Source organism: Canis lupus, chromosome 17, assembly GCF_003254725.2.
Source record: "Canis lupus dingo isolate Sandy chromosome 17, ASM325472v2, whole genome shotgun sequence".
Taxonomy (NCBI): Eukaryota; Metazoa; Chordata; class Mammalia; order Carnivora; family Canidae; genus Canis; species Canis lupus.
The window spans coordinates 37,248,905-37,260,845 of NC_064259.1; the positions used below are offsets into that span (position 1 = coordinate 37,248,905).

Genomic DNA, 11,941 nt, shown 5'->3' on the forward strand with positions numbered 1-11,941 from the left:
TTACTTGTGGGTTGTTTCCTTTGCAAAATTGTTTAAGTGGTTCTGCCCTCCTCTAAAGAGGCTTTCTCTTTGTTTCTGGTGCAAAGTGTTTGGTCTACATTAAACCAAATACAGTTTAAGAGTCCCTGGCTCAATCAAGCTGTGAATACTCAAAGTGAAAATCCTCCAGAGGGCTTGTCCATTGCCACAACCTTTCAAGAATTACTTCTTTTTTTATATCTTTCCTTCCCCCACTTTGTTCAGTGCCAAGACAGCCCACTTCATGTGTCCCAGAGAAAGGTGAGGGTGCATCTAGATCTGGTTTGCTTGTCCCCTCCCCAGTCCTACACAGCCCTGAGTCCTGGCCCCTCCCTCCTTTTTGGTGCTTCTGTAACTAGAGTATGGTATGTGTGTATGTTATATCAGCACAGAACACATAGAGGTTTTAATACTCCTTTATTTCAGATCCTGATTCTGTAAGTCTGAGATAAACCCTGAGAATCTGTATTTCTGACAAGCTTCCAGATGATGCCAATGCTACTGGTCCACAGATCACACTTTGAATATTGAGGATATATAAAACAAGGACTGTTACATCTAGTAACTTGGCAACATGTGAACAAAAGCGAAATTGAATGATAGGAATTGTGCTATAGAAGTTGGGAAGGATTTATAGAACTGAGGTGACCATATTAGACCTTGACCTGAAGTAGTAAAGGTTAGATATGGGTGGACAAAGGAACGAAATCTCAAGTTGGATCCCGTTCTGGCTACCTGAAGAGAGAAGGAAGGCTATATCGCTAGATTTTATTCTTATGAAGCTCTTTTCTTACACAGAAATTTCCTTCACATGTTTGACCCAGTGTCTCATCTCAGGATCATTCACCACCTTGGTGGTAAAGGGTAGTACCTCCATAGTAGGGAGACATAAGTAGAGGTATCAGATTATCTGGTATCACCAAAGCCCCCATCACCTCAACTAATGGCACTGGCTACACGGAGCTCCATGTATTTACAGGATGAAAGGATGATTCTGAAAGTATGGTCTCATTCATTTGGGGAATATAAATAATAGTGAAAGGGAATAGAAGGGAAGGGAGAAGAAATGGGTAGGAAATATCAGAAAGGGAGATAGAACATGAAGACTCCTAACTCTGGGAAATGAACTGGGGGTGGTGGAAGGGGAGGGGGCGGGGGGTGGGGGTGAATGGGTGACGGGCACTGAGGGGGGCACTTGACGGGATGAGCACTGGGTGTTATTCTGTATGTTGGCAAATTGAACACCAATAAAAAATAAATTTATTATTAAAAAAATGAAAGGATCTTGGGGATCCCTGGGTGGTGCAGCGGTTTGGCGTCTGCCTTTGGCCCAGGGCGCGATCCTGGAGACCCGGGATCGAATCCCACGTCGGGCTCCCGGTGCATGGAGCCTGCTTCTCCCTCTGCCTATGTCTCTGCCTCTCTCTCTCTGTGACTATCATAAATAAATAAATTTTTTTTTAAAAAATGAAAGGATCCATATCTTATTAGCTGTGGTCCTGAATGTGTTTGCATTAGTATATACAGCATCCATATCAATGTATTCTGAATGTTTGCTTCTTTGTACCTTATAGTAGGACATTGAACCCCTCTCCTCAAGACATTCAAGTGGATCTGGTCCTATCTCAGGACTATGGGGGTGATGCCATAGGCTCTAGATTTTCTTCTTGGAGCATGGAAACCAACTCATGCTAATGGATACCTAGGGCAACTCCTCATCCTAGCCGCAGATTGATTCTGAATCCTAGTTTTGACTCAGAAACACCTATTGCACATTTAAGTGTGGGTGCTTCATGATTCCACAGTCTCGAGGAAATGACTTTGGGGCTACCCAGGACAAGACCATAATGATCTTTTATATCCCATTGTGCAGTGAGAATCCCTGGGAAGGGTATACAGTGTGAACTTGACTGTTTTTATGTGGTTAGGTACACTGATGAGGTAGCACAAATGTCAAGAGCTAGAATAATCTATTGATTGTCAAAGCAAAAAGACTGGTAGAGAGAAATAGGCTGATCTGGGGTCTGGTGACAGACACAGGAGACTTAATAGGCCAGTTGTTACAGGAAGCTGTCATGTACCGGGAGCCTTGCATACTCTATTTTAACCCACACAATAATCCAACAAGGTATGATGCATTTCATATAACAGTCATTTGAGGATCAGAGATGTGAAAGGACTCTGCTAAGGACATAAGTCTGAAAGTTACAAAGCCTAATTGTGAATATACATCATTTGAATACAAGTCTCTGGCTTTTTTTTTTTTAAGATTTTATTTATTTATTCATGAGAGACACAGAGACAGAGAGAGCATAGGCTCCCTGCATGGAGCCTGCTATGGGACTTTATCTCAGGACTCCAGGATCACACCCTGAGCCAAAGGCAGATGCTTAACCACTGAGCCACGTGGGCATCCCAAGTCTCTGGCTTTTGAACACTAAACTACTATCTTAGTGTGGATTCTCCCTGAGAAACCCTACCATTGTCTCACCAGAAGCTGAGGACACTAGGACATTTATCCACCAGCTCCTTCCTCATTGACTGAGGTTGCCATTGCGATGAATATCCTTGAGGTGTGAAGCTGACAGGTACTGGGAACTGCCACAGTGACACTGAACTCAATTGGCCTGAGGAGATTGGGGAAGAGTATCAACGGCACTGCCTCAACTTTCCTTCACAGAGGACCTAATGTATGTCTAATAGCTGAGAGCACTGGAGCATCTGGGAACCAGGCTCCTTTCTCAATAATCCAGGGCAGTGATCTAGTTTGTGATGGGCAGAATGCTCAGTTGCTGACTTTGCCCAGGTGTGGCTCTCTTGAGTGGAGAAGCAGCATGTACACAGACTCTGAAAACCTGGGGAAGCATACACTGGGGGATTTTTACCTGGTCTGAGATTGGCAGAGACTATGGTGACTGTAGACCAGGAGTAGTTGCAAGCTGCACAGGTCTTAGGGGACCCATCCCTTCCCTAGCCTATCTTGAACCTACCTGGGGCTTCTACCCCCAGGAATAACATTCCAGTATGTCATTTTGTGGCAACAGAATCCAGTCATCAGTCCTGGGGGCAATCCCATAATGTTTCTTTCCTCAAACTTGGTGTTGATGACTATATTTCCTGGCTGTTGCTCTTAAAGGCTTAGCATGCCCTACTTTTTCAGGGTGAATAGAAAAGTCATAGCTGTGCTTGTTTGACATTTACATAAATACTCGCTGAAATCTCTGGCAGCAGGAACCAGCAAATTTTGAATGCCAGGCAGTCCCAGCCCAAGTGAGGCAGAACCTCCTTCCTTCCCTGTGTGGATAAAAAGCTTGGGACCTGTTGGAGTCAGTCAGAGCACCTCAGTCCAGAGGAAGCCATAGTCCATAATAACAGATTACAGGTACAGCTTGAAGTCGTGAAGCCTGTTGACCTTTGATCTTCTCTAGGTCCCTGGTGTCTCCTTTTCAGTAAAAGAACTAGGAGTCCTAGACAGCTTTCCAGAGCTCTTTGATGCCTTAACTTTGGATCCCAGGACAAGAGCATCTCTTGGACAAAGGTAACTTCAGCTCAGATGCCATTTGTGGGGGGTCTTCTTTCACTGCTCTATTACTAGCCTTGGGGAGCCTTGGGGGGCCCTTGGTGGAAGGCACAGGATATTGGAGGAGTTAGGGCTTCTTTCAAGAGTGCAGGTAGTTATTTGTTTACTCCCTGTCCAGTGATAACTGTTGAATCAGGCCGTGAGGATCCTGAAGCAGGGAGGGATGTGAACAACTGGCTCTAACTATGGGAAGTTTGTGGCCTTCATGGGGAGCTGTCCTAATTCCCTAATCAGAAGCTCAGGGACATATGCCCCTGACAGTCAAAACACCTAATGGAGCTTGTAAATGTCCATGTACAAGCTCCTAGTGATGCCTCTTTGGATAAAGAATGGGGGAAGATGAGGGTCAGAGAGGCAGGTCTGCTGCCACTTTAGTCATGTTGAAGCTTGAAGTCAGAATGAGTGGTGACTCACCAGCAGTGTGGGAAGCTAGAATGAAGATAGATGCGCAGTCTCCTCTCCATTCCTTCTTTTAAATCCAGAGACTTGTTGCACCAAACAGTGGCTAAGGGAATGTTCTGGAGCCTCCTAACAATCACAGATCACAGGAGGGCATCAGAATCTGGAGAACCAGGACTACCCAGTCACACCAGAGATAGGAATTTCTATTTGGGGTTTTCTGGCCTTGTAAAACCCCCCTCCTTAGTCTCAAATATGCATCTGGGACAGGATCTTGGGGCAGCTTTCTAAAAAAAATTGATACAAAATTCCAGGGTATAGGTGGGTGAGAAGTGGGTGACATGTTTTCCTTCTTTCTTTCCCCAACAAGACCAGCTGCTGACAACCTCCTCTTCATCATCTGATCTACCTTGTTCCCTTTAAGGAAGCTCTGAAGCTATCATGGCCACCCCACAAAGTGAGTGGTGAATTTCAAACCAGTTTGAAAATATCTCCATTCTGCTTCACCATAGACAATAGAGTACAAAGGCCCCCATCATTTACTCAGCTTACAGATGCGTTTATTTTTTGCTAAAATACTGAGATCGGAAAGTCTGCATTTGAAAAATCTCAGAACCATTTAGCTCTTTTCTTATTATGTCCTGAAGTTTATAATAACCTCATACGTGTTTCATGCTTTTCTGTCTTCTGGCAGGTGTAGAATTTCCCAGAATCTTTGGTGTTTATGATTCTCTACAAATGGTGTGGGTCCTGAAAGAAAATTCATTAATAGCAACTCCTTTTAGCAGAAATGTCAAACCTGGTGAGTGACAATCAAAGCCACTGTTGCCTCTAAACGGGACACCACCTCCACTGGGGATGGGGCCGAACTTACATGAACTGGCCAGGGCCTCTCTTACTTCTGGGTGGCAACCCAATGCTCACAGAAAGGATAAGAATGTTCCCTTCCAGAGAGGAAACCCTGCATCTAGAAGTGAGGGTGCAAGGGATTGGCAGTTCTTCTTACCAAGAGAAAATGTCTTCAGATAATAAGGGGTTGTCCACTTAGACAGCAGTTGACCTCCTTGGAGTTTCTCTCCTTTAAATTTTAACTATCACTACCTATGTCTCCAGAATCAAACTTGATTATCTTTTTCACCACCAAAACAACACATGTTTCTAATTCAGTATCCTCTCTTCTAACAATGGAGGATATTCTCTGCTCCCAGCAAAAGTCAATCTATCTCAGCTTCTTTTTCTCTTGCTAGGACTTCAGTGTTTGATTTAATTCTTCTCTTCCCTCCATATTCCACCTTCGTCTGCCTACTGGACCCTTTCTACACTGACAGACATGCTCTAATATAATATTTCTAAGTTAATACTAAACACTTTCTCTTGATTCCCACATTCCATTCCTACTACCACTGGAATAGGAAGCCCCCACCCCCCACCTACCAATTACCATACCGTTCTATGTACCAGTCGCAGCCAAACTTCATAGAAGAACTGGCTATACAACTTATTTCTACTTCATCTCCTGCTCATGCTTTCATAAACCAACCTGACTTCTGAACTGTTCTCTCAAGCTCTTCTTCCCAAGGTCTCCAAATACACTCCTCTGTCCTCACATTATTTGGTTCCTCAGCTACAGTCAACATAATTGATAACTCTTTCTTTCCTGAACCACCCCCCATCTTCTCCTTCTGTAGAAACATCCTCTTGTGGTTCACTGGCTTCTCTTTGGCATTCTCCTTTCTGACTCCACTTTCTCTGTAAAATCTCCAAATGCTGGGGATCCTCAGATCTCAGTCTGCAATCATTATGCAACCCCTCTAAAGGGATTGGCAGCTGGCCTCTTTCATTGATGTATTGTGTCTATCACTCTGGCATTTATGCTTCCAACCTAGAAGTCCCCTCTAAACAATCTATCCACATCCTCTCAGTGTCCCCTCAGACATCTCTAACTTCATCTATTCCAAGCAGAACTATGGATCTGTCTTCTCAAAACTGCTGATGAGCCTAGTCTTCCTCATTTCTATGAATGGTACTACTATCACATATTTCCTCGAGCGAGAAGTGCAGGAGGTACCCTTGCTTCAATCTCTATTCAATCCACCTGCAAAGACTGATGAATCTGTGTGCAAAATATGCCTTATTTCTAAGATAATATCATTTCTTACCTGGGCCACTGCTATTGCCTCACTGTGCTTCCTCCCTCTTCATTTGTGTAGCTTCGTCCATTCTCTACAAAGCATTAAGAGTGACCTTTTGAACTATGTTTTTTTATATAAATTTATTTTTTATTGGTGTTCAATTTGCCAACATATAGAATAACACCCAGTGCTCATCCCATCAAGTGCCCACCTCAGTGCCCGTCACCCAGTCACCCCCACACCCCGCCCACCTCCCCTTCCACCACCCCTAGTTCAGTTTCCCAGAGTTAGGAGTCTTTCATGTTCTCTCTCCCTTTCTGATACTTCCCACTCATTTTTTTCTCCTTTCCCCTTTATTCCCTTTCTTATTTTTTATATTCCCTAAATGAATGAGATCATATAATGTTTTTCCTTCTCCGATTGACTTATTTCACTCAGCATAATACCCTCCAGTTCCATCCACGTCGAAACAAATGGTGGGTATTTGTCGTTTCTAATGGCTGAGTAATATTCCATTGTATACATAAACCACATCTTCTTTATCCATTCATCTTTTGATGGACACCGAGGCTCCTTCCACAGTTTGGCTATTGTGGACATTGCTGCTATAAACATCGGGGTGCAGGTGTCCTGCCTTTTCACTGCATCTGTATCTTTGGGGTAAATCCCCAGCAGTGCAATTGCTGGGTCGTAGGGCAGATCTATTTTTAATTCTTTGAGGAACCTCCACACAGTTTTCCAGAGTGGCTGCACCAGTTCACATTCCTACCAACAGTGCAAGAGGGTTCCCCTTTCCCCACATCCTCTCCAACATTTGTGGTTTCCTGCTTTGCTAATTTTCCCCATTCTCATTGGTGTGAGGTGGTATCTCATTGTAGTTTTGAGTTGTATTTCCCTGATGGCAAGTGATGCAGAGCATTTCCTCATGTGCGTGTTGGCCATGTCTATGTCTTCCTCTGTGAGATTTCTGCCTTTTGAACTATGTTAATTGACAGTATCATTCCCATATGTTTGTGTTTTGGAGGTGGGAAGTGGGGGCTAGTGGGGAGATCTCAGGGGCACCAGTCTTCTTTCAAAGCCACATAAGGTCCTTTATCCATTCTTCCCCTGTGACACTCTCCTTTCAGATCCCCTCTAGCACCTTATTTCCATATCTTCATTTACTAGCATCCTCTTAACTTTGGGATCTTGGTTTGAACTTCACCTCTGCAGAGAGGTCTTTCTTGATTTCTCTATCTAAATCGACTCTCCTGCTGTCCCAGACTTTGGACACTTGCCCCAAAGTAGGCATTGCAATTTATTGTGATTCTGGTCATTTCTCTGCTTACATCTTTTGGTTTCATTTTCCATGGGTGCAATGACAATGTCTCTCATATCCTCAGCTAAATCTCTGATACTCACATGCAGCCTTGTCCTGAGTGGGCATTCAATAAAGAGAGTTGACTGGAGAATTCTTGGCCCCCTACCCAGAAGGATAGATGCAGAACACCCAGGCTAAATTTGTTGGGAATTAAATTCAGCTGATAGTGACAGGAAACCCATATAACTGGGACTTAACTAAGAAATTTATTGCTTTCTCATGAAAAAGAAGCCTGACCAGGTAGGTTGAGGCCAGTGTGGTGGTTCCATGATACTCTCATTGTCCAAGGATTCTAGCTTTCTGCTTCACCAAGCTCAAGTTCTCCTCAACCATCATCCAAGTATTTGAGGCTGGCAGGAAGAGGACCTGGGGGATAAGAAAGGAGCTTTTCCCAGCTGAGTCAACTCCTTTTAAAGTACATTCTTAGAAATCCCGCACAACACTTCCACATTTATCTAATGGGTTACAACTTCAGCATGTGATCAAATTTAGCTGCAAATGTGGTGGGGAATTTTATTTTTATTTTTGGGATGCAATATGCCTTGGTAACAACTAGGGGTCTGATATATTAAGTAAGAAAAATGAAAATGGGCTTCAGATAATAATGAATGAAGGGTCTCAGCTACATGGCAAATGGGAGGAGCCTTTTGGGGGAGTCCTGACTGCTCAGCATCCCCCCTAGGCTGGGAGGAGTAATGTCAGGCCAGAAGGACTGGCCTTTCTGCTTCTTGGAGCATGCTGTTTCCATTTTTCCTTGTGTTTCCAGTCCATCTTGATTTAACAACATGTACAGACAAAGAATTCCATGATGCAGGAAAAGGCAATCCAGTTTACTTGGGAATCAAGGGCCACCATCTCTGTCTCTTCTGTGCAGAAATTCAGGGCCAGCCTTCTCTGCAGCTTAAGGTGAGTGGTTGTACAGCTAATGAGAGAAGCATTGGGAGATGATGCCCTTTTTATTTAATTTAACATATCACTGAATAAAAATAACATTTTTTTCAATCCTGTGTTGTTCAGTCTAAGGAAAGAAATGTGACTTGGCTGACACCCTAGTCAACAAGCGCTACTTTTGGCATGGGTGTTACACTCATTTGAATGTGAGAGCATTCTCCAAAACCAGAGAATACACCCATGAGAATGTTTTGAAAAGGCCAAGGAATGGTGGCTTCTCCATCCTCAATTTTCTTTGACTGCTTCCCAGAAATTCCTCCAAGATGCTGGGCTGCTTCCACATAAGCAAAGGCCACTATGTGGCATAGGAGACAAGGAAGAGATTTTTAGTCTGGATTTTGTGGATTGTTTGCCTATGGTCTCTATACTGAAGGTAGCATTTGTAGTTATGAAGTGAATCCTTCTGGTTATGATGAAAGCTGTAAGATGTCAGCCTACTTGGAGGCTGGGAATCTTGTGAGATGCCTACACCAGCAGATGAGTGCCCACCAGGAGCACCCATAAAAGAGACTTAAGCCTGCCTCTATTCTCAGGGAAGGTAGTGCTGTCTCATAGAATCAGAAGCACTTGGTGTCATGGGATCCTGGAGTGGAGTCAAGCTATTGGGAACCAGCAGGTTGCCTGTTTTGACACCTGTGTTCTTTCATCTGCTTGTGTCCTTGGCATTCTTCCCTCCCTTCAGGGAAGGCAGGTACTCTCAGAGCTGTGTTAGTTTAGACCTTTCCTCTCAGTAATTCTCTCTAATAAGCCTTTTTTCCTAATCCTAGGAGAAAAAGATCATGGATATGTACCGGGAGAAGAAAGCACAGAAGCCGTTTCTCTTTTTCCATAGTAGGGAGGGTTCCACCTCTGTCTTTCAATCTGTCTCCTATCCTGACTGGTTCATAGGCACTTCCAAAATGGAAGGACATCCTGTCATTCTCACGAAGGAGAGGGGCAAAAATCACAACACTAACTTCTATTTAGAGCCTGAGGACTTACCTCATCCTGAGATGTGAGTGGCTGATTCCAGGACAGAGGATCAAGTAGTCCAAGAATCTTCCATTCAGAAATACAATGGGTCATCTTGAGAGACCAACATGCACTGATACCCATACATATCCATCTCATTCTCATCTTCCCAAACCACCTCATCCTTTAGACATCATTTCTGCACCATGTCTTCCCACCTAAATGTCATCCCAATATGAAATCTGAGTCACTTTTTATTCTTTCCTGATCTTGTCCCACCATCCACCAACTGCCACATCCAGTTAAGTCAACATCCAAAATGCTTCCTGTACACCCCTCTCTTCCTTTTGAGAACCTATGGCCTAGAGATGTGAATTCCAAATATTTTTGTTCATACAACCCTATCAAAAAGAGTACTATTTGTTAATTTTCTGCATGTTTATAATAAATATCATGATATGTATTCCCAAATGAATCTAAAGTTTTTATTTACTTAAGTAATCTCTACACACCTCATGGGGCTCAAACTTGTGACCCTGAGATCAAGAGTCACATGCTCTTCCAACTAAGCCAGATGGGTGCCCCACCAAAGATGAATCTAAAGGATAAGATACATATGAAATGAAAGTTTTACATGTCTTTATCATAATGGATTCATAATATCATTAGCTAATAATTTGACACATAATATATACTTTGGTTAAGATTAATTAATTCACTATATTGAATTTAAATCAATCCATATTTTAAGGAATCACTTGTATTAGTTTAAGGCTTTTTCAGGTGACTTCTCAGAACTTATTCTATTTACTTATACACTGTTTTTAAAATGTTTTTTAAAAAACATTTTATTGTTTTTACTTATAAATTAGCTCAAAGTAGAAGAGCTATTTGTGATATTTTCCTGTTATTATTCATGTTTTCTAGAATTTTAGTCAAATCCTTAATTAACAGTTTCTTTATTAGGATGCTTTTAGGCCAGTTTGGTGAGGATTACTTTAGTTAAAGCCTGTAATAAAATCTAAAATTCACACAGCCAATCGCATGGAACTGCAATTTACCATAATATCTTGCTCATGAATGTGAACATGATGGGCATAGGGAATCTTGTTCTTTGCACATGACAAGCAGTGGTATTAGGTTTTGCAATGGATACTCATTGCTAACTAAGTTCAAATTTCTTAGCCAGGCATAATCTGTTCCAAAATCTATCCTTGTGACGTTACCTTCTGGTGCCTCACTGGCCATGGTTCTGAGATAATCCTTGAATCCTCCCTTACATCTGGTTGTCCTGTTTCTTAGTCTAGTCATTGCTGTGTGACTGGCTCTGAGAAGGTATAACCTGAGAGCATGTCATCTCAGCTGTACCAAGCATTTCTCTGCTTGGGATTCCCAGGATACCTTGGGAAAAGACACTTGCAGGAACTTGCTTAGCATTCACACATGTGCACACCTGGAAGTGAGATGGAGCTGCCTATGAAGAACCTTTGACTAATGCCAGGGGAGGGGAGTGGGGGTGGAAACATGCTACTCTCTTGGATCCCTCAGGTGGACAATTCTGAGACACATTCTACCTACACAGTTCCCCAGAGAGTCCCAGTAGGATGGAGTTATAGTCACCCATGGCAGTGCAGAGCTCAAGAACACACCCTTGCGCTGGCTTACCTCATTTCCCTGCTTTGGTTTCTCCAGGTTCCACTCCTGTTCCCTGGATTAACTTCTCACCATCTGAATGCAAACCCTTATCTCAGGTTCTGCTTTCTGGTGTAAACTCAGGCTAAGACAGATTCAGTCAAAGCAAGCTTCTTTTCTCTGCTAGCTACACCCAACATGTTGGATTTCTTCTCTCTGTGCCTCTGTGCATGCTTTTGCAAACATCTCAAACACTTATCACTGTGTATCTCACCTGCCTATGTCTTCTTAATATCTTACATCTGTCTGAAGTGTTTAGAGGCTGCTCCTCATTCTCCCAACTAAATCCAATATCTTATCTTCTTTGAAGTATGTAGCACTTTGCCTTATCATGTGACAGACATTCTTTTGTTAGACTTGTGCTGGAGTTCTTTCCTCCTTGTCTTGGCCTCTTTGCTCCTTTCTCCTCAACCAAATTCTAAGTACATAGTGGGCAGAGATTGTGACTTTGATATCTCTAGACTCCTTAGGTGCCAAATCTTGCATCCTATATAATAATTGCTCAAAATACATTGTTGAAACAAATGAATTCTCATTACATGTATTAGCATCTCCCAATGATACTGAAGTATGTCACAGTGGGGTTTGCTTTATTGTGGCAGAGGCAGTCCTAACTGGAAGAAGGATGCAAGGAATGTCAAAGCTCCTTGAAGAAGGTGAGGAAGGAAAGCACAGAAAAGCTGGCTAGGAACTTTCCTGTCTCAACTCTTCTTCCTCCCTATATGCCAAGCCGACCTTAGGGGACTGTGATGATATTAGGCTATCCTCTCAGGATGACTGGAAAAACAACCCAGAGCTTTCCAAAGGGCCTCCAGGCAATGTCCACTGACTTCATGGCATCTCTCTCTTGGATTTTGT

General features: G+C 43.0%; 1 protein-coding gene across 2 annotated transcripts; it reads left to right on the forward strand.

Annotated features, from left to right (window-relative positions):
- The first annotated feature begins 3,265 nt into the window (after positions 1-3,265).
- Positions 3,266-9,862, forward strand: IL36B (interleukin 36 beta). Of its 2 annotated transcripts, XM_025454868.3 has the most exons (5): positions 3,266-3,556; positions 4,368-4,454; positions 4,692-4,799; positions 8,256-8,395; positions 9,208-9,862. In XM_025454868.3, exons 2-5 carry the CDS (start codon positions 4,439-4,441, stop codon positions 9,436-9,438), a joined length of 495 nt encoding a protein of 164 aa, XP_025310653.1. In that variant the 5' UTR covers positions 3,266-3,556; positions 4,368-4,438; the 3' UTR covers positions 9,439-9,862. The 2 variants fall into 2 exon arrangements, with proteins under 2 accessions (XP_025310653.1, XP_025310654.1); XM_025454869.3 differs by lacking the exon at positions 4,368-4,454 and having other exon boundaries at positions 3,267-3,556.
- Positions 9,863-11,941: the final 2,079 nt, after the last annotated feature.